Source organism: Micromys minutus (assembly GCF_963924665.1).
Source record: "Micromys minutus genome assembly, chromosome: 7".
NCBI classification, from domain to species: Eukaryota; Metazoa; Chordata; class Mammalia; order Rodentia; family Muridae; genus Micromys; species Micromys minutus.
This window is the reverse complement of record NC_137976.1, coordinates 35,510,006-35,532,592: the sequence shown is the minus strand read 5'-3', so window position 1 is coordinate 35,532,592 and position 22,587 is coordinate 35,510,006. Positions and strand designations below refer to the sequence as shown.

At 35.7% G+C, this 22,587-nt stretch overlaps 2 protein-coding genes across 3 annotated transcripts; both read right to left on the bottom strand.

Moving 5' to 3' along the window:
* Positions 1-318: 318 nt before the first annotated feature.
* On the bottom strand, positions 319-20,902 carry LOC308422525 (olfactory receptor 5H17-like; the record flags this gene model as incomplete). Of its 2 annotated transcripts, XM_080919163.1 has the most annotated exons (2): positions 319-363; positions 20,012-20,890. In XM_080919163.1, 2 exons carry the CDS (start codon positions 20,888-20,890, stop codon positions 319-321), a joined length of 924 nt encoding a protein of 307 aa, XP_080775289.1. The 2 variants fall into 2 exon arrangements, with proteins under 2 accessions (XP_080775289.1, XP_080775290.1); XM_080919164.1 differs by lacking the exon at positions 319-363 and having other exon boundaries at positions 19,967-20,902.
* LOC308422535 (olfactory receptor 5H19-like) lies at positions 11,098-12,021 on the bottom strand (the record flags this gene model as incomplete). The annotated part of the gene is made up of 1 exon (XM_080919173.1): positions 11,098-12,021. The coding sequence occupies one exon, from the start codon at positions 12,019-12,021 to the stop codon at positions 11,098-11,100; it is 924 nt and encodes a 307-aa protein (XP_080775299.1).
* Positions 20,903-22,587: the final 1,685 nt, after the last annotated feature.

Genomic DNA, 22,587 nt, shown 5'->3' with positions numbered 1-22,587 from the left:
GTTTTGTAGAAATATTATTTTTAACACTTAATATACTTGCTTAGCTACTCTGAAAAAAACTAGATAAAAAGCTTTAACATCTATTTAATTTTTTTCTGGAGTAATTATTCCCATATGTAATAACATTTGTTAGAAAGCACTCATATGATTATGATACATTTATGTTTTAAGGAGATTTTAGGCACTTGTGATTTTGTTAGTAAAAGTTTTAAGTGAGTTACAATAGTAAAATATCATTGTAGTATGGACATATAGGCACATATAATATTGACTGTATGGTGACTATTTACCCAAGTATAACAGATAGTTGCAAGAAATCTAAACATTTCTCTTTAATAATTTTGCCATTGAATCAATGACTTGCTTATTTCTCAAACTGTAAATAATTGGATTTAACACAGGAATTATGACAGTGTAAAACAGAGAGTCCATCATATCTTGATCATCTACTTCCGAAGATGCTGGGTGGACATACATGAAGAGAAGAGGCCCATAATATAGAGACACAGACAGGAGATGGGCCCCACAGGTGGAGAAGGCTTTTTTTATGCCTTTGGAAGATTTCTTTTTCAAGATTGTAAACAAAATAGTAGTGTAAGAGACAAGGATAGTTGAAATAGTGAAAACCTGGATTGAGCCAGAGAAAATAAAAACAATTAGGTAATTAAGAGAAGGGTCGGTACAGGAAATCTTTAACAGTGATATAATGTCACAATAAAAGTGATGTATCATGTTGGAACTACAGAAGGTTAATCTCAATAAAAAACCTTCATGAATTAAAGCATGAATAATTCCACCTATAAAAGACAAGACTATCAGCCATACACACAGACGATTGGTCATAACTACTGGGTAGAGTAAAGGTTTGCATATGGCTACATAGCGATCATAGGCCATTGCTGCCAAGAGGAAACATTCTGTGGTTGCACTGATATTAAATAAAAAAAATTGTGCCATGCATTCAGATAGAGAGATCACCTTGCTCTTACCAAAGAAGTTAAGAAGCATCTTTGGAACAATTATGGAAGAAATAGATGTATCTACAAAAGCCAAATTTCCAAGGAACAAATACATGGGGATGTGAAGGTGAGGGTCAGTCCAGATGAGAGTGATCAAACTGATGTTTCCCACAATGGTGATGAGATAGATCACCAAGAAGACCAGGAACAGAGGAATTTTCCACAGTGGCTGGTGACTGAGTCCTGTAAGAACAAACTCTGTCAGCAGTGTGGAATTCTTCTTTTCCATGGCTTCACTGGATGGTTCTGAAATGAAAGGCAGTGAATGTAAAAGAAGTACTTGCCAACATTTATAAATTGAAAACTGGAGAGGTAGACTTGAGGGAAATGCAAACATTTATCAGAAGGCACTTTAAATTTTTTACCATTATATACTAAACAAATTATTTAGATTAATATAGCAAGATCAATTTAATTTTTAAAAGCACGAGTTGAATATTATGATAAGGATTTTTAAACACTTTAAAACATTTTTAGTTGTTTATACGTATGGTTGTGCGGGTGGGTGGTATGTATGCATGAGTGTAGGTACCCATGACAACCAGAAGGGGTGTAGTATCCCTTGGAGCTGGAGTTACAGACATTCATAAGCCTTCAAGCTACAGAAGAATTAAGCTCCAACCCCTTGCATATCAGTGCTGCTCTTAACCTCCAGGTCATCTCTCCAGTACTGGATGGCAAGGGTGTTAAGGAATAAGAGCATACTGACCACTTCAAAATATCCCTCAAATGGTACAATAAGGCATGGCATTAGGAACACTTTAAATACTTTTATTTATTTATTTTTTTACTTAAATATATGTTGTTGGAGAAAATAGGTTGCTGGGAGTGGAAACTAGTGAGAAATATTAGCTAGCAAATCATTTTTCTGAGGCTTCCCAATCACATCACATGTCTAAGTTATCTAGTGCAATGTGCAAAATTTGGGACATATTTCCATAGAAACTAATGCAGCAATATTAAAGTGATGCTTAAAGGTCTGACTTGTAAAACTCTCTAGGTAATACAAATGCGTGTGCAGTGAAATGATCTTGAAGACGATGAGACAACGACAAGGCTGAATTTTAAAGATTAGTAAATTAGAGTGTGTAGCGACAGAAGACACCTGCATGAGATATTCAGTCAAGGACAGGTTGTCACTTGGTGACTGTGTGCATCGTCCTTTAGATGGAGACCGATGACTGTGCACTGTAGCAATGTTAAGAATGCATCCTCTGAGTTTGCAGGTGACAAATACGAGTGACCAATAACGAGTGGTGGGAAGGACGACGGGAGTAGCTAAGGGTGGGATTATGTGTGACTTGCCTTTGCTGAGTACACAAAGAGAACGAAATGGAGGCTCAGAAACCAATGCAAGAAGATTATGTTGTAGAGGTGATGTAAAAGAGAAGGTTTCCATTTTCTGCTTAGCACCAGAGTCCTTTTCTGCCACACAGTAGAGCCTTCCACTGTTGCAGAAGCCAAGGCATTTGGCAGTGACTTGCAGAACATGCAGTAGGACAAGGTCCAGAAGGGAGAGACATTCAGAGGCAGAGTAGTTGTAGTTTCAAAGGCAGCACTCCATGGACTCCAATAAAACGGTCCCTCCTGTGATTGGACGCATAGTGCGCTAGGTCTACCAGCATTTACAGCCTCGGTGAGTCAGTTGTGCTGGCTTCAGTCTTTACATATGTAGTGACTGCCTAGATGCCTGCTGTTGTCTTTTTTTTTCCTTGCTGAATATTTAAATACTCAAATTTGCACCTAAGAATGTTTTTTATTTTCTTGGACATCAAAAGGACATGTAGCTCCCAGGAGAATAAAGGAGACAGGATAAGCAAAGAGCTTACAGAGTGCCAGTCCATGTTTTAAATAAAGTTTAAGCACAGGGTGAAATTAAGGAAAGAATCAAGAGAGAGAACAAAAGGACAGGACAGGGATATTTTCGTGAGAAGAGAACCAATGGAGGAAGCGCACAGGAGTGACAGGTCAGGAAACACCAGCGAAACTGCCACTAATTCTAAATAAGTGTCTCTAGAAATCGTTCTGATTTTTGAGAGAATTCTCATTTTACTATGTTTTTTTTGTTTGTTTATCTGTTTTTATTCTTTGGTTTTTGGCAAGATGAAACTGAATGCTTTGCTCTTTGCAGTCCTAAATAAAAGAACCAGAAATTCTCAAATAAATTCATGTTCAATTGCAAGTATGAGAAAGGGTCATAGTGTCATGGAATGATGTTCTCTGCATGTTTCCTGTTTTTTAAAAATATGTGAAGTGTAAGCACACACACAGAGAGATGAAACATGTAATTTATATATCCTTTATTCTTCTCTCATCTGAGTATAAGTTTTTAAAGTAAATCGTTAGATGTAAACAGGAATATTCAGGAGTTAAAAAATTTTCCCAAATAAATACAATAGTCAACTTTACTAAAATTGCCATAATAGCTTGCTATATAAGAGCAACTTAGTAGTTTAGCTCATCATAACTAAATACTTTGGTTAATTAACTAGGTAATAAACAATCTCTAGCCATAAAAATTCAGGTTAAACTATCCTGCTTATTCATACTTAATCAGAAAATAAATTATACAGACATGGCTCTTACTTTTTTCCATACTGATCTAGAATCTAAAGGCAAATTAAAAATTATTATATATTTAACAGCATTTTAGCTCTTCATAGAAAGGATGCAGAATATTTACAGAAATCATTTCTTTCTTACCTGGAATGATCTGGAGAGAGTTTTTTTTCTTACTAAGTATTAGGCTTTCTAAAGCAGAAACAAACACATTCCTCCAGGAAAGTAGTAATCTAGAGAGCAGTTCCTACCGGTGGCTCATAGTGGAGTTTTCATTCTATACGTGCAGAAAACGTCTATATAATTTTCCTTTCAACACAAGAGTCAGGTGTAACACTGTGTGCTCGGGGAGAAATGGAGAGCAGAAATTCCCACCAGGAACAGCAGCATTCCCCACAGAGAAAGTGCAGCTGCTGTGCTGGGCACAGTGGACTGGACGCATTTGAGGCGTCCAAATGATCCCATGAGGCATTGCAGACATTGACACCTTGAATATTTTTTCACAGTTTCCAAATATGGCTTTCAGGTTAGAAACTGCATCTTATGTCGCCATTTTGCTTTTTTTTTTTTTTTTTTAATCACATTTGACATTTCTGACAGGCTAGGCAAACTTTTATTTAAATAATTTCATAGGTTTGCATACAATGCTTCATTATGTTGTCCAGAAGTGAATATGTTTTTTCCCTTGTTCTCATTAATTCCCTTCACAAGTGCTCTCAGCATGCCCCCTCTTTCTACCTTCTGGTGCCCTTTCTTCTAGCTCCTCCCCACTTCAGCCTGCCTATGTGATATGTATTCCATTTTATTTTATAGTGATTAGTTTTGGGGGAATTTTATGGCTATAATATATTGCTCTGAAAATTTTTGTATAATTTTTTGAGATAACCAAAATATAATTTGAGGAGAGATAACACCCTCTAGAATTACTTTAAGTTCAAGTCAAAGCATAGGTGTTTTCCTCATGCAAACTACATATTAAACTATAGATCTGTCAAGCTCCCTTATTCTAAACTGAAGTTGGGTCAGGAAGCCAGGGTATACAAGAAGAAGAAAAAACAATCATAGGGTAGAAGGTGGACTGCATTTGGGATTCCCTAACAGAATAGCCTAGCCACTGAGTTTCCCAGAGCTCCATCCTGTGGATATAAGTGGGCTCTGGAGTCTTCTTTTTAACTGGATATTTTCTTACTTACATTTGAAATGTTACTCCTTTCCTGGTTTCCCCTTTGAAATTTCTCTCTCCTATTCTGCTCCCCTCCATCTATTAAGGTACTCACCCACTTACTGCCTCCCACCTCCCAGCACTGGCATTCTCCTACACTGGGGTATTTAGCCTTCACAGGACAAAGGGCATCTCCCCCCCATTGATGTCCAATAGGCTATCCCTTGCTACATATGCAGCTGGAACAATGGATTGCTCCATGTATACTCTTTGGTCAGTGTTTTTCTCCCTGAAAATTTCAAGGGATCTGGTTAGTTAATATTGTTGTTCATCCTATGGAAATGTAAACCCCTTCAACTTCTTCAGTCCTGTCTCTAACTTCTCCATTAGGGACCCTGTTCTTAGTCCAAAGGTTGGCTGCAAGAGCATCCAACTCTGTATTTTCAGGCTATGGCAGAGCCTTTCAAGAAAACAGCTATATCAGCTCCTGTCAGTATGCACTTCTTGGCATCCACAATATTGGTTGGGTTTGGTGACTATATATTGGATGGATTCACAAGTGGGGAAATCTCTAGATAGCCTTTCCCTCAGTCTCTGCTCCACAGTTTTCTCTATATTTCCTCATGTGAGTATTTTGTTCCCCTTCTAAGAAAGACTGAAACACCCACACTTTGATCTGCCTTCTTCTTAGCCTCATGTGGTCTGTAAATTTTATCTTGGTTATTTCAAGTTTTTTGGGCAAATATTCAGTTATTACTGAGTGTATACCTTGTGTGTTCTTTTGTGATTGGACTACCTCACTCAGAATGATATTTTTCTAGTTCCATCCATTTGCCTAAGAATTTCATAAAGTCATTTTTTTTAATAGCTGAGTAATACTCCACTGTGCAAATGTACCACATTTTCTGTATCCATTCCTTTGCTGAAGGACATCTAGGTTCTTTCTAGCTTTTGGCTATTATAAATAAGGCTGCTATGAAGATAGTAGAGTATGTGTCCTTGTTATATGTTGAAGCATCTTTGGGGTATATGCCCAGGAGTGTAATAGCAAGATTCTTCAGGTAGTAATATGTCCATTTTTCTGAGGAACTGCCAGAATGATTTCCAGAGTGGTTGTACCAGCTTACAACCCCTCCAACAGTGAAAAAGTATTTCTCTTTCTTAACATCCTCACCAGCTATCACCTGAATTTTTGATCTTAGCCATTCTGACTGGTGTGGGGTGGAAATTCAAGGTTGTTTTGATTTGCATTTCCTTATGACAGTATATTGAACAATTCTTTAGGTAGGTGTTTCCCAGCTATTCATTACTCCTTAGTTGAGAACTTTTTGTTTAGCTCTGTCCCCCATTTTTAACAGGGTTATTTGATTCTCTGGAGTCTACCTTCTTGAGTTCTTTGTATACACTGTATATTATCCCTCTATCAGATGTAGGATTGGCAAAGGTCCTTTCTAATTCTGTTGTTTTGCTGTTTTTTCCTAATGACAGTGTCTTTTGCCTTACAGAAGCTTTGCATTTTTATGAGCTCACATATGTAGATTCATAATCTTAGAACAATTTTTTTTTCTTTTTTGGATTTTTTGTGGAGGTATAAGCATAACTGTGGCTCCCCCCCCAAAAAAAAAAAACTGGGTAGTGCTCCTTCTGTTCCAATTTTGTGGAATAGTGTAGTGACAATTGATATTATGTCATCTATGAAAGTCTGGTAGAATTCCGCACTAAACCCATCTGGTTCTGGTTTTTTTTTTTCTTTTGTTTTGTTTTTGTTTATATTTTCTGGGTTTTTGATTTTTTAAGGGGGAGTTGGAAGATTTTCATGACTGCTTCTATATTTTAGGGGTTATGGGACTCTTTAGATTCTTTATCTGATCCTGATTTAACTTTAGTACCTGGTATCTGTCTAGATATTGTCCATTTCATCCATATTTTCCAGTTTTGGTGAGTATAGGATTTTGTAGTACAATCTGGTAATTTTTTAATTATCAGATTTTTGTTGTTATGTCTATTGTTTCATTTTTTGATTTTTTAAATTTGAATGCTGTCTCTGTGTGCTCTGGTTAGTTTGGCTAAATATTTATCTATCATGTTCATTTTCTCAAGAACCAGTACCTGGTTTTGGTGATTCTTTGTATAGTCTGGTATAATTATGATAAGTCTGCCTCTGTATGTTACATGACCCTTTTGCCTTACTGTTTCTAATATTCTATGTTTGTTTTGTGGATTTGGTATTTCAACCATTATGTGAGTTAAGGAATTTCTTTTGTGGTCCAGTCTATGTGGAGGGGAAGGGGGGAATGGTAGGGAAAATTGTTAACATTTGAAATGTAAATACAGAGAGTATCTAATTTTAAAAAAAGTAAAAAAAAAAATGGTGAGAAAAATAAAACCCTAACTATCTCAATGATCAAAATGTGTATAGTTCTCTGGCAACTAATCCACACATACCAATCAGATGTCTAATACTTAATTCAATTATCACATTCTGTTCCTGAATAAAGTCTTGCATCACAATGAAAAATAAAAGGAGTTCTGTAGGCTTCTTGTATGTTTATGGACATATCAGATTTTAGGCTAGAGAAGATTTCTTTTATAATTTTGTTGAAGATATTTACTAGCCCTTTAAGTTGGGACTCTTCACTTTCTTCTATACCTATTATTCTTAGGTTTGATCTTTTCATTGTTTCTTGAATTTCCTGGATATTTTGGTTCTGGAGCTTTTTGTATTTTCCATTTTTTTGAATGTTGTGCTAATGTTTTCTATGGTATATTTTGCCTCTGAGATTCTCACCTCCATCATTTGTATTCTGTTGGTAATGCTTGGGTCTATGGCTCCTGATTCTTTTTCTAGGTTTTCTATGTCCAGTTTTGTCTCTCTTTGTGATTTCTTTATTGTTTCTCTTTCCATTTTTAAATCTTGGATGGTTTTGTTCAATTCCTTCACCTGTTTAGTTGTGTTTTCTTGTAATTCTCTAGAGGATTTTTGTATTTCTTGTGTTTTGTCTTTAAGGGCTTTGAACTTTTTACCTGAATTGTTCTGTATTTCTTTAAGGGAGTTATTTATGACCATCTTAATGTCCTCTAACAACATTACGAATTGCAATTTTAAATCAATATTTTGTTTTTCAGTGTTTTCGGATATCCAGGACTTGCTGTGCTGGGGAAATTGGGTTCTGATGATGCCAAGTGGCCTTGGTTTCTGTTGCTTAAGGTTCTTGGATTTGCTTTTTGACATCTGCTTATTTCTGGTGTTAGCGGGTATTGCTGGTTCTGAGTGTGTCTTGACCCTCCCATAAGCCTTTGTGTCAGCACTACTAGGGGACAAATTCTCTCCCAGAAACGTCTGAGTACAGAACACTGTGGGACAGGGTCAACACAGGACATATACATAAAATAGGATTGTGAGCAAACTGCTTCTTAATTTCTTGATCCTGAAGGCTCCAGGTGCGTCCCTCAGACCAGAAGTGGTGATCTTACCTGTTTTCTCAGGTGTGTCAACACTTCTGCGAACCACCTCTCATCCAGTGAGGTCTGGGTATAGAGAACAGAGGCACAGGGTCAGCTCTGGGTGCAGGAAGAAACCGGAAAGATCCTGTGCCAGACTGCACCGAGGCTCCTGTGTCCTGAGGGCTCTGGGGTGTGTTCCTCTTGGGCCAGGAGTTTGAGCAGAAGTGGTGGTCTCACCTCTGTTCTCAGTGTGTCAGCACTCTTGGAATACTAGCTCTTTTTAAGCAGAGTCTAGGTACATAGAGCTCTGGCACCAAGTCAGCTCCCTTTTTCTGCCTTTATGCATCTCTCCTTGGCAGATTTCTCATGGATCAGGCATCTTCAATGTCTTGAGTCTCCAGTGAACTTTAATCTTTGCTTCCACAGTTTTGTGCAAAGGTCACTTTGGCCTCAAGGCGCTTTTGGTACAACCCCAGTCATGTTACACATTTCTTGTTCTCAGTGTATCACAGCACCCTGTACAAAGAGTCCATGTGTCTTCCACTCTTACAATTTCCATGCCTCCAAAGCTAGTATCAAATATATGGTAGTGCCAAGTTTATCTGCCTGATTGCAATGACTCTGGCCCCTTTAAATTACACTAGCTGCAGCTTTTGTAGGCAGTTTCTTTCTAGGAGAAGATAAGTCTTGGGTATTATTTCAAAATTTGAAAGTTTAGCTGGGTAAGGTATTAATTTTGATGTGCCACTCCATTCTGATTGTTCCAGTGCAGAGCAAAATGCCTCTTCTTACTGGTACTAATATTTTTTAAGTATTTACAACTTCACTTTTAGTGTATGTTGTAGCTGTAATATTAAGCTCCTTGTATTCTTTTGCACTCCAAACTATACATTTTGTATTTCTTCTTGTCTTTTTTTTAAATGTTGATTCCTCTATAAGTGTAATTAATAATGACTACACACTCAGCAGTATGCAGTCTTGAAATTTCTTCCACTAAGTAAACTAGCCTATTACTTTTTTAAGGTTAACTTTCTTTTTATTGAATATTTTATGTACTTATATTTTAAATGTTATTCTCTTTCCTCCTTCTCTCATGCCCCTCCCTCTGCTTCTATAAAGATACTCCCACTCTCATCCACCCAGTTTTTTGCATTATCCTGGAATTCCCCTACACTGGGGAAACAAGCCTTCACAGAACCAAGGGCTTCTCCTCCTATTGATGCCAGACAATGCCATCTTCTGCTACATATACTAAAACACCAACCAATGAGTATACATGGAGGGACCCATGGCTCCAGCCCATTACTTTTGAACTCAGCCTACATAAATTTTCAGGACATGGGCAGAAAAGATATTTTGCTAAAATACAGTATAAATGCTCACTATTCCAATCGCTAATACAGTGTTTACTTCCCTCTGAAATGTCATAAGTGCACAGTACACATTACTCTTAGCATTACTCTCTTCTAGGCTGTGGACCTCTTAGCGAAGGTTAATTATATGCCTTGAAAGCACTTAAGACTTATGACTGCTATTCTACAGTGTACTTATACTGTCTACCATGTTCTAAGACAACAATGGAGCTATCAACATCCATTGCCTTCTATTTACTGTTTATCCATAGCTGCATCATCATTTATGTACTTTCCATATCTTTGATGAAAAAACATGCACACATGCAGCAAATACAGAGATTAAAAGCAAACTTCCAATTCACCATAAAGGTTAAACTCACCATTTATGGATATTTGTTTATAAACAGTGGCATTTGTAGTACTGCTTGTTATCTGGGTCAGTTGGGATCAGTCGAAACCACTGAGTAAAGCACTTACAAAATTCTATTAATAATTTCTATAAAATATCACATTCCTTTCTTTTACTGTGGGATGGTGTCCTCACTGTTGAATAAAGAAAAAAGCAGAGATTTTTTATGGACATATATATGCAGATATAGATACATACAGATTTATACAAGCACAGACACAGACAGAGATATATGATAACTTTCTCCATGCAGACACAGATTCAAATTCACACAGAAGACATAAGATAGAAGAAACCAGGAACATAAAACACAGAATTCAAATCTAAACTTGCTTGTTTAAAAGACCCCAAAGATAAGTGCTTGCAATATTTTTTCTCTAATGTGACACTGAGGCATAGAAAGGAACTCAGATTTAATCATTAATGTGCTAAATCTAAGCCCTGGGCTCCTGCTAAAATAAACCATTAATCTCATAGAATTTCACCACTTTTCTATTTGAAAGTTTGAAAGCCTTGCATATTCTTTGAAAAACTACAAATGGTCAGGTTCTTTACATGGATACTCCATATCTGGTATCACCTTCTGTATTACTTAAGTGTTACTGTGCTAAAACATTATGACTAAAAGCAATTATAGAAGCAATGGTTTACCTTGATTTATAGTTCCAAAGGGCCAGAGCCTGTAATGACTTAGAAAATGTGGTAACTGGAAGATGAGGAAGAAAGTTGGCTGGTCAATTTTTTTTTTTTTAGCACACCAGGAAACAGAGAGAACAGACCAAAAGTAGGGTAAGACAATAAACTCTAAAAGCTTATATGCATTCATGTACTGCCTCCAGCAAATCAGTTGTCCTACATATTCCAGAATATTCACAGCCTCACCAGCTGGGTCTCAAAATGTTTAATACATGAGTTTTAGAAGAACATTTCTTATTCAAACCACCACAGTCAACAATATTTTAGGTGTCTTATTAGACAAATCATCTTAAGTCATAAAAATGATTGAAGTTTTTATTTAGCCATTGTCAAAGAAAGACAAGAAAATTAAAATTCAAAATTCTTGAAATATTTCTTTAAAACATTAAAAAACTTACAGAGAAAACACATGCCATTTGAAATGCTAAATAAAAAACAGGTACTTCGTGAGGTTTAAACCTTTTTCATTAGTATTTTTTTCAGCGAATTCATGACTTGCTTGTTTCTCAGGCTATAGATAATTGGATTTAACACAGGAATTATGACTGTATAAAGCACAGAGTTTATGATATCTTGATTATCTGCTTCTTGAGGCAGAGGAAGAACATACATGAAGAGAAGAGGCCCATAGTATAGAGACACAGATAATAGATGGGCACCACAGGTGGAGAAAGCCTTCCTCACACCTTGGGCAGATTTCCTTTGCAAAATTGTATACAGCACAAGTGTATAGGACACAAGAACAGTCACAATGGTGAAGACTTGAATTATTCCAGCAAAGACAAATATCAGTTGAAAATTAAGAGTAGTGTCAGTGCAGGAAATCTTTAGCAATGGAATGATGTCACAGTAAAAGTGATGGATTATATTGGAATTGCAGAAAGTTAAGAGAAATAGAAATCCCTGGTGTATTGAAGCATGAAGAATTCCGCCTACAAAAGACAGGACTAATAGACATATACATAGTCTATTAGTCATAATCACTGGATAAAGTAAAGGTTTGCATATGGCTACATAGCGATCATAAGCCATAGCTGCCAACAAGAAACATTCTGTAGTAACAAATACTGCAAAGGAAAAAAATTGTATCATGCATTCAGAGAAGGAAATCATCTTACTCATCTGTAAGAAATTGAGTAACATCTTTGGTGTCACTGTGGATGATAGACAAGCATCCACAAAAGCCAGATGACCAAGAAAAAAGTACATAGGGATATGTAAGTGAGGGTCATTCCAGATAAGAGTGATTAGACCAAGGTTCCCTGCAATAGTGATGAGATAGATCACCAGGAATAACAAGAACAAGGGCACCTGTAGCCCTGGAGACCCTGTGAGCCCTGTAAGCACAAACTCTGTCAGCACTGTTGAATTTTTCATTTTAGAATTCTCAACACATAGCCCCTGAAATAAAACACATGAAAAAGAATGTTCATCAGGATTTATAAATCAATTATCATTTGACTAATAACCACATAGATATAGCACTTTTTTATTTATTTTAAAAACTAGCATTTGAAGGAGCTATGTGGGAGAAGTTAAAAGCATCTATAAAACTAATGTCTTACCCATCTTTTACGTAGTGGCTTTTGACTACAGTGTTTGTCTTACAGATTTGTTCACACAATCCTACACCTCTTAGATTTTGTTATGAAAAGCTAGGACTGAAAACACATAGACAATAGCAAAAACAATCAAATAAAAAGCCTCCAAGAAAAAACGTGGAGAATTTAGTCCCTGCACACTGCACTTTCCACAATAATATTCTGCAAGAGTATTAACTGCCTTCCTCTATAAGGAATTCAAGGTGTGCTGTTTCCCCTTAAAAGACAACATTATTGATTCCTTTTTGACATTTTATGTCTTCCAAGGACATTCTAACAATTTCTGTAAGAGATTTGAGTTAGACTGAAAGGGAAGATAAAAAAGAAAGGCTCTGAGGCAGCCAATGGAAAGTAACTTAAAGACTCAGAGGCTAACATTTGAGGACAGAAGAATTAGGAAAATGTTTGAAGGACCCAAAGAAGACATGCACTCAACCGAAAAACCAAGAGTCAACTAACCTAGACACTTGTGGACTCCCAAATATTGAGTCACCAACTAAAGCACAAGGTGGAGTTAAGAACCCTGCACATGTGTAGCAAGTGAGCAGCTTAGTTTCCACACAGCTTCCCCCCAAACTTGAAACTGGGGCTGTTCCTGAACTTGTTTTCTGATTGTGGATCTCACACCCCAAAATAGATAGCCTTGTCTGGTTTCAGTCCTGCAGCAACTTGATGTGGGGAGGTAGAGTTGGAGTGGGAGTGGGTGTGAAGGGGATTAGTGTGTAGGCTGACATCCAGAAGGGAAATTCCTCATCGCAAAGAGAAGGGGAAGGTGGAATATAGGAAAGGACAAGCCTGAGTGAGTACTGAAAGGAGAGGAGGGGGTGATATTGAGATGTAAAGTGAATAAATAAATTTTTAAAATGACTAAAAAATGAACAGAAAATACCTGATCAAAGCCATGCATGCCTATGATTCCTACTCTCAAATGACAGAAGCATGAAAATTATGCTTGAAACATGCAGCATAGGCCTGCCAATTAAAAAATTCTAATCAGAAAAGCATACTAATAAAAATTGACCTATAAAGTTGAGGATTGTGACCCTAAAGAAAACACTGGTATTAAGAATCACCAAAGAAAAGTATACTGTCAAAAGTCAAAACTTGTAGGATAAGCAATAAAGATCCTTGATTGCCGAAATTAAGAAATTTAGGGACTTAGCTGAGAATGGAGGCCATCTCAAAGAGTAAACAACAGAGCGGCAGCAGCCACTCCATCCACAGTGAAGAAAGATGCTCTGGGGTGCCGAAGACAATGGGACAAGCTCTGGAGAGCTTGTTTGCCCATTCATAATTTACAAACTGAAAACTCTGGGATGTGTTTGATAAACACATGAGAGGGGATAAATAGAAGTTAGGAGAAAAAGTATGGGAAAAAAATTTGGATGCATGAAAAGGAGGAAGAGAACTAGTGTCTCATAAAACACAAAGCCACAAAATCGGGGTAGCAGAGGAAGGATGGAAGCTACATGCAGAATGTCTGTCTTCTTTCTCCCTGCTGCCCTTTGATTTCTTGATTACTGCTAGCTCTGAGTTTATTTTTTCCTTTTGAAAAATTTAAAATATTTCTCTATAAATTTGTGCTTCCAAAATAAAATTGTATTTAAATTTTATGGCACAGATCGTGTGCTGTAGTAGCACCCATATATGTTTAAATGTATAGTTCTTTGCATAGTTAAGCCACACTTTATGATGTTAAGACTAAAGGGAGAAATGTTTCCCTAGGTGTCTTTCTGGTTTTATTTGATAGCATTTTCATCTATAGTGATTTTTTTTTTTTCTGGCAGAGTAAGATTGTGCCAAACATTTAATCCTTACATAAGAGATACATCAGATGTCAGTGTTCTCAGTCATTAAATGAATTGGTTTAGGGAATGTGTTTCTTTACATGTAATCACAAATGTGCATGTTTATGTATCAATTATATATGCATTCTTGAATATACACACATCCTCTACTCTTGTCCCTCCCTTACCTGTGTGCATCTTTCTCTGTTTTTATGCATATGTATAAATTTTTGAATACATTTATTCTCAGAGCTTGATGATATAGAGGAATTATATTTAGATAATCAGTTTTAAAGATTTTAATTAACTATGCAAAGTAATCACTTTATTGACATTATGAGAAGAAATTTGAATATAAGGACAATATTTACTTAGGTCTTTAAAATCAGCATCTTAGTTCAAGAAAACTAAATTTACTGCTAAATGTATAACATCACTAGCAAAACAAATTATTGCTAAGCTATTTTGTTTCTTTATATTTATGGACAAAATTTAAAATACAGAGACAATCATTTGTTTTATTTTATGTTATACCAAGCTGAGCTAAATATAAAACAACTACAACTTAAAGAGGATTCAGCTCTTCAGACAATGGAATTATATTATTGCATAAATCAGCTCTATCTTACCCATATTGTGAAAGATGTAACAGAAGTCTTTAAAAAGTGTTGGGATTTTGAAAGTAGCCAAGAACTTAGCAGTGGAGTAATGCTGGAAGGCCGGTAGCAGTTTTTATGACAGTGGTTGGTTTTAAAGCTTTTATTTCACAAGCACAGGGTAAAAACTGCCAATTGTATATTTTGCTTTGACCCAGGTCAACCAGTGGCAGCCCTGAGAGGACAACTGAGAGCCTCACCTGAGATCACAAGCATTCCCTGAAGACAGAGTGTAGTGCTGCCCTGCTGTGCAATGTGGATTGGGCACATACAAGGAGTCCAAATGGATCCATGAACTTCACAGACTTTTACACTGTGAATATACAAGCACCCTGCCCAAGCCTAGCTTGCAAAGATGAAATCACTGCTTATAATACTATTTCTCATCACTAGCAACATTCCTGACAGGCTTAGACAATAATTAATTTTTAGGTCCATATACAAATGAAATGGGTGTGTTGGGCTGTCTACTAGAGATAAGTAACCTTTCTCAGCTCTTGATGAGCCTTGTTTGGAAGTATAGGATCTTTACAAACCCAGTGGTCCCTAAAACTGCTTTGGGCTTTTAAGGTTCGAGTGGAGAAAGCTCAAAGAATGAAATTGAGAGACCAAAGAGTTGCATTACAGAGAGAACTTCATTATTGCATACTTGTAGATGAGAACTCATGAAACAGGGAGGAAGGGAGAAAGAAAGAAAATAAAAATGAGGTAGACAAGAAAGAGGAGAGAGTGGAAAGGAGAGTGAGAAGGAGGGAAAAAGGGAGGGAGAGAAGGACAGGAGAAAGAGGAGAGAGACAGAGACAACAGACCTACTGCATCAAGCACTTCTTCACATCAAAGGGTAGCAAAAGCCACAGAAGTATTAAATATGTAAACAAGATTAGCCTCCTTTTGTCTTGTTACAGTAGCCCATATGAAAACTGATAGAAAACTCAACACTTTTGTGTGTAGCGTAGATAAAGAAAATGATATATAGACCAAGCCTAACCCGTTTGACAGAGTGTTGTGTCTCTGTGACTCAGCAACTCCATTCTTATGCCAGGAAGAAAACAGCTGAAAGAGGCACTGTTTGAGGTTACTGACAAGTCTTTATGGATTCAGGAAAACCCTGAAATCCTTGGTAGTAATTGTCAGCTACTGGGAAATACTACCTCCACTCATCATAGGCCTTCACCAGGCCTGAATGTACAACCTCAGGCTACCAGATGACCATGTGACCTGATTTTGTCCTCATGAATGAGGGGTTATCTAACATACAAGACATTTGTTGGACATGATAATAAGTTAAAATTGGACTAATGGATATTTAGGTTACTGGTATTATTTATATAAATATCTGTGTCAACATTTAAATAAAAGATGAACATCTTAAGGCTATCATGAATGATATTCCTTTCATGATTTCTATTTGTTTCTTGGATACACACACACACACATATGTGTGTGTGTGTATATATATATATATATATATATATATATATATATATATATATATATATATATATAGAGAGAGAGAGAGAGAGAGAGAGAGAGAGAGAGAGAGAGAGAGAGACTTTAAGGAAGTTACCCTATTACCTTGAATGGCTTAACAAGACTCCTATTAAATACCACTATAATAGGCTAGAAAATAAAAATTCCAGCATCAGTAATAGTTTACCCTAACTTGGAGTTGTTCAACAGCGAGCTCCCATAGATCCAAAAATATTAAAGGCTATTGTAATGGCTTCTGGCTAATCCCAGAATAGGGTAAGACCCAATTCCTGAAAATACCACATAATTACATCACAGAATATTGGGAAATTGAGCTGATCAGTACTTTCCTGGTAGCTTCCCTTCTTCCAGGTACCCTTCACTGTTCTGAAAGATGCTACATACACTGCTGTAGGAGAAAAATAATTTTCAGCCTTGATCAGTGAACATTTGTAGCTGTAATTATAACCAATCTAATAAGACATGTACACCTGTGAAATAATAGTACAAATCATTTTTTATTTTACCAAAGGCACATTCTATGATTTAATGAGTAGAAACTCATACCTGTCATTATTACCATGTACCATGTACCTATAGTCAGATCATAGGTCCTAGGGTAAGAGTCTACTACTATTATTGCCCTAATTTGGGAGAGTATTACACTGAGTCCTGGTGACATATTGTTATACCTGCAGATTAGTGCATTTCTTAATCCTGACCAGAAAAAAAAACTTCTTTTTGCTGTCAATGGCAAGTATCACAGAGACGTGCAACTGGTTAAAGTATAGAGAATAAGAAACTACAGAAGTTGCCACCTTATATCCTACTCTGACTCCTAATTTTCAGAGACTACTGCAGAAGGGGGAGTGAAGAGATTAAACAGCAGAAGGTGGTAGATGACTTCAGGGTAACAATGTTTTCTGAACACAACAGTGAAGTTGTATACCACATGGACTCAAAGCAGTTTGAACATTCCTTTCAAAGGCTTTATGTATTCTTTTGGGGATTATAAGACCTGCTCTAACCGTATAAACTCTAATTTAAAAACAATAATAATGTTTGTTAAAATATGGGTTTTATCATTCAATATTAAGATTGGATAGCTTCCTGCGATATCTATAGAGAAATAATATATGCAATGAGGCATATTTAGTTATAAAAGAAATGCCATTTTATCAGCATTTGCTGCTTTTGATTACCATAAAGACTAAAGACAAGTTGATTGGAAGCATCTACGCCAAACTTACAGTCTGGCTATGTTCATTGTATGATCAAGAGGAGCAATACATCTTTACTTCATTCTTCATATGAAGTATGAATTTTGATTTCATGAATACTTATTGAAAGCTTCTTGTCTACAAACCACCATACTATGTGTTGCAAAAGTTGGAAAGTATTTGAAGACTTCAAACTGTAATCTAAACAAGTTTATAGCCAAAATTAAGTATTATACAAGGTCAAATGTAACCCAAAAACAGTAAATAAGCTCTTAAAAACTTTAAGTTAGTAATATTCTCTTTGAGATTATAATAAGTACTATATAAAATTTATCAAATTAGCCATTTTTTTAAAATGTGTATAATTTCTCTTGTAAATTATACCTAGCTTTCTACAAATGTAAAGAGAAAGCTAAAATACATCAACTCAGAGAAAGAAAGGATCTATGTGTCTTGCAGTTTAGAGGTTTCAGTATGTTTTTAGTCAATCGTTTTTGTTTTTTTTTTTTATATAAGGCTTGACACCACCGTTTACTTGCATTGGGAAATAAAACTGTTCAGTTCATGTTTAAAGAACAAAATAGGGGTAGGATCAGAGTCTCACAATCTTTTTCAAAAGGATTCATTTATTAACAAAATCTTCCACATGGCCCATATGTTAAAGTTCATGAAACTTTTCACTCGTTCCAATGGCAGAACAAGACTTTATGTCTTATAAAATGACTTCAAAATATTCCAGGGTGAACAAACATAGGATGTTGGAAACTAATATATTTTAATATGTCTAAAAATACAATCATGCTCACAGATAAGATCATATAACACATAAATTCTAAATTTATACAAATACATACATATGTACATCTCTGTATGTTTACCATCTCCACATATATTATCAACAAAATCCCAGTAAAATTGACTCAAGAAAGATTTAATCCAAAAACCACATGACAAAATGTTTGGAAAGAAAGAGAGTTAACAAAAGAAAGTTGTTACATCACAAAAAATGATTTGCAGTATATATATATATATATATATATATATATATATATATATATATAGAGAGAGAGAGAGAGAGAGAGAGAGAGAGAGAGAGAGAGAGAGGGGGGGGGGGGAGTAGTGTCTGCAGTGAGGTTCTCAATATCCAATTTCAGTGTACGAATTAAAAAAAAACAAATGTGGAACTGAAGATGGGTCATGCATTTGTGATGTGCATGACACTTGCAATCAAGGTCACCCCAAATAAAGAGCATGAATAGTTTACTCTTTTTCACATCTAAACAGACAAAACAAAAATGAAAGAAAAAAACCACTAGAGAGTATGACATCATAATCTTCCATTATTTGAGCTTAGCTTATATACATTTATAATATGGTTTCTTCAGCTTACATTCTAATAAATCTTAGATAACCCACTTGAATCCTAGTTAATTCACTATTATAAAAATCTAAGATATTGAGATCCCATTTCCATTTTCCACGACTATGTTTCTTCAATAAAATCCAACATATATTTATTTCATGAAAACTGTTAACATTTTGATTTACTAAACCTTACTGAATGGTGATAAGACACAAGACAGAACTGGAGAGAATGTCAAGGACAGCCCATATGTTGAGCAAAATGAGCCTCTCTTTACCTTCCCAAACACACTGACCACAGAGAACTTTTGACTGCCTGCCCACTGTCTTTATCTTAGACTTGTCTTCATCCTTCCTTGAGGAAAACACAAGTAGAACTGCTGTATAAATCATCATTTCCCAACGGAATTTAATAAAAGATCTTTTTATATTTTTAACAAATATCCCAAGGTTTGTATCTGTTTATAGAAACATAGCAATGCCTCATCAGAATATGAAAATGTTCTAGAGCCTCTAAATTGTCAACTACATCATATTCATGTTATTTTCACAGAAACTACACTACTACAAGAGTTAATGTACTTATGGTATCATAATAAGTAATATACAAATCTGTTAAAAACTTGCAATTTGATTTTTGTTGTATTTATTATATTATACAATGTCTTCCAATAATTTAAAATTTATTTCAAGCACTTTAAAAAGACATGTATACATAAACAAGAGTTTATTTAAAGCTAGCTCTGGGAAACTGGGATATGTGCAGTTGGATAGAGCACTTGCTGCTCAACATGAATAATTGTGGTTGCATCCCCAGCAATATGATATCCAAATGTCAGTATCAAAACGGCTTCCAGTGAAGATCAGATCATGGTTCCACACATACGCAATTTCAATGAGGTGGAGGATGGAAAAAGAGGATTATTGTGGTTAGTATGTTAAAATTATAGTTCCAGGTTGAGTGAAAGGCACTCTTTTAAGAAAATAAATGTGAGTAATTAAGCAAGACATTTGACCTCCTCTGGCCTCTGCACAAGTTTCCATGACCAAATGTAACAATTCACAAATAAGTATTTCTATATCACATACACACAAATAAAAAAACAACAATAATTCTAGGTTGGTTTGTTTTGAAAACATTTTAACAATGTACAAAATATAGCCACATTAAGTCTGCACAAGTTAGCCATGTTTTAATAAGAGCACAAAAGATAATACTGTGAAATCTAAGTATTTCTCTTTAAAAATTTTGCAAGTGACCTTTTTACTTGCTTATTCCTCAAACTGTAGATAATTGGATTCAATACAGGAATTATGACAGTGTAAAATACAGAATCTATCATATCTTGATCATCTACTTCGGGAGATGCAGGACGCACATACATGAAGAGAAGAGGACCGTAGTACAATGATACAGACAGGAGATGGGCTCCACAGGTAGAAAACGCTTTCTTTATGCTTTTGATAGATCTCTGCTTAAGGATTGAAAACAGAACAAGTATATAAGAGACAAGAATAGTTGTAACAGTGAACACCTGAATTGAACCAGAGAAAATAAAAAGCATCAGGTAATTGAGAGAAGGGTCACTACAAGAAATCTTTAACAGTGGCATAACATCACAATAAAAGTGGTATATTATATTAGAATTACAGAAAGTTAATCTGAATAAAAAGCCTTCATGAATTAAAGCATGCATAAATCCACCTATTAGGGACAATGTTACAAGACGTACACAGAGCCTATTTGTCATGATCACAGGGTAGAGTAAAGGTTTGCATATGGCTACATAACGATCATAAGCCATTGCAGCCAAGAGAAAGCATTCTGTGGTTGCACTCACTGCAAACGAAAAAAACTGTATCATGCATTCAGAGTAAGAGATGAGTTTGCTCTTGGCAAAAACATCTTGTAGCATCTTTGGTGTCACTGTGGAAGATAACCAAGTATCCACAAATGCTAAATTCCCAAGAAATAAGTACATGGGGATGTGAAGGTGAGAGTCATTCCATATGAGAATGATCAGACCAAGGTTGCCCACAATGGTAATGATATAGATGACCAAGAACAGCAGGAACAGGGGGATTTTCCACTGGGGCAGATGACTGAGTCCCGTGAGAACAAACTGAAGGAGCAGTGTTGTGTTCTCCATTCCTATGTCTTTATTGGATGTTCCTGAAATAAAAAATGATTGATGTCACACAGCATTCACTAAAATTTGTAAAGTAAAATGTTGGGTAGTAGAATTTAAAACACAGCTGTGCACTTATCAGGATGATAATCAAATTCCATTCAATATCATTGTATACAATAGAAACTTTTCTTCAGAGTGAAGAAATTATTTTACTTCATCATTTCAATAAAAATCTTGAACACATTAATATATTTAAAGAAAATGTAACTTTTAAATTTGTGTGAAATGTATGAAATTGCAAATTGGTTAGTTGTTAAAGTTCTGTATTTATGTTAAAAGTCCATAACCAAGGTAAGAAATGTTTTAAGAATGTATATTATACAGTGAATTCAACTAACCTGTCTTAGTCAATTCAAATACTTTAGTAAAGTAAAATATTACAACAAATAGTAGTTTGGAAATTCCTATAAAATTTTATTATAAGGAAGTAGAGAAAATACAGTTCTAGTAAGGAAAACTGAAGTCAGTAAGATAGAAAACTCTTAGTGTACCTACAGGCTCCTATGTACTGGGAACATTTATCAAACTGTAGATTGTAAGATTATAAATTGGCTTAGCAGTTTATAAACAAGAACCAAACAGCCAACCTTAATACAATTTCCCCAGGTGCTGTTACACGCAAATGCAGTTATTGAAATATATGTAACAAGACCTCATACGTAACTACGAAGAGAAGGTGATAAATTTGAAGGGACTTGTAATATTCACCCTCTATTATACAGTGACACAACAAATATGAACCTGATGTTCATGGGAATGAAAATAACATTTGTTGACTATGAATATGGCCTTTTCAAAATGGGTTTCAGAATTAAGACACACTTGTCTGTTGACCCTAATCACCTAGTATGAAAGGAACATTTAGCAGCATTATTTTACTGAAGGTTTAATGCTGATGACCAGGTTTGACTACCTAGTTCTGGTCTACTTGTGACCATGTTGCTTCAACCTTTTACTCTGATGCCCCAAAATTTCTGTGTTAAAACAATCATTTTCAAAGTCCATGTTACTTCAAAGTAAAACCAAAGCAAAGACACGGTACTAATACAAATCAGAACTGAGCAAGATATTTGAGGGATGTGGTTTTAATGAGGGGAAAGCTACTAGTAAGAATAAAACAGATAAATACTATGTCAGAAGACAAAATAAAGAATAGTTGTGGGTAAGTGACAAGAGATTGCTGAGTGTTGAGATTAAGAAAAATTTAAGGACTGGAAGTGGGCAAGTACAGCCTAGATATCTCCATGTCTGAGATCAGAAATGTAACTAATTTATTTTCAAGAGGCCAAATATTTGGGTCACTCTGTTCTAGGTTAGTTTTATTTTAATAAACCTGGAACTTGGGAGGAAAAATAAATAAATGTTAATGGCTTGCTGAAAGTAGTTTTTCTCATGCAATCAGAAAATAGGGAAGGGTGGGAATGAGATGGCCATGCAGTGATACTATGTGTTTTGAACAGTATGGCAGGGAGCTGGCATTTGTTTTGTGGCCCTTGACTACTGTAGGACACCTAAGGAAAAGCTTTTATACAAATGGGAGCTCATAAAGTTGAAAATTGTGAGCTTGGTCAAGGCAAAGGACACTGCCAACAGAATAAAATGGCAACCTAAATATTGGGAAAAGATCCTTATCCACCCTACATCTGATCAATTGA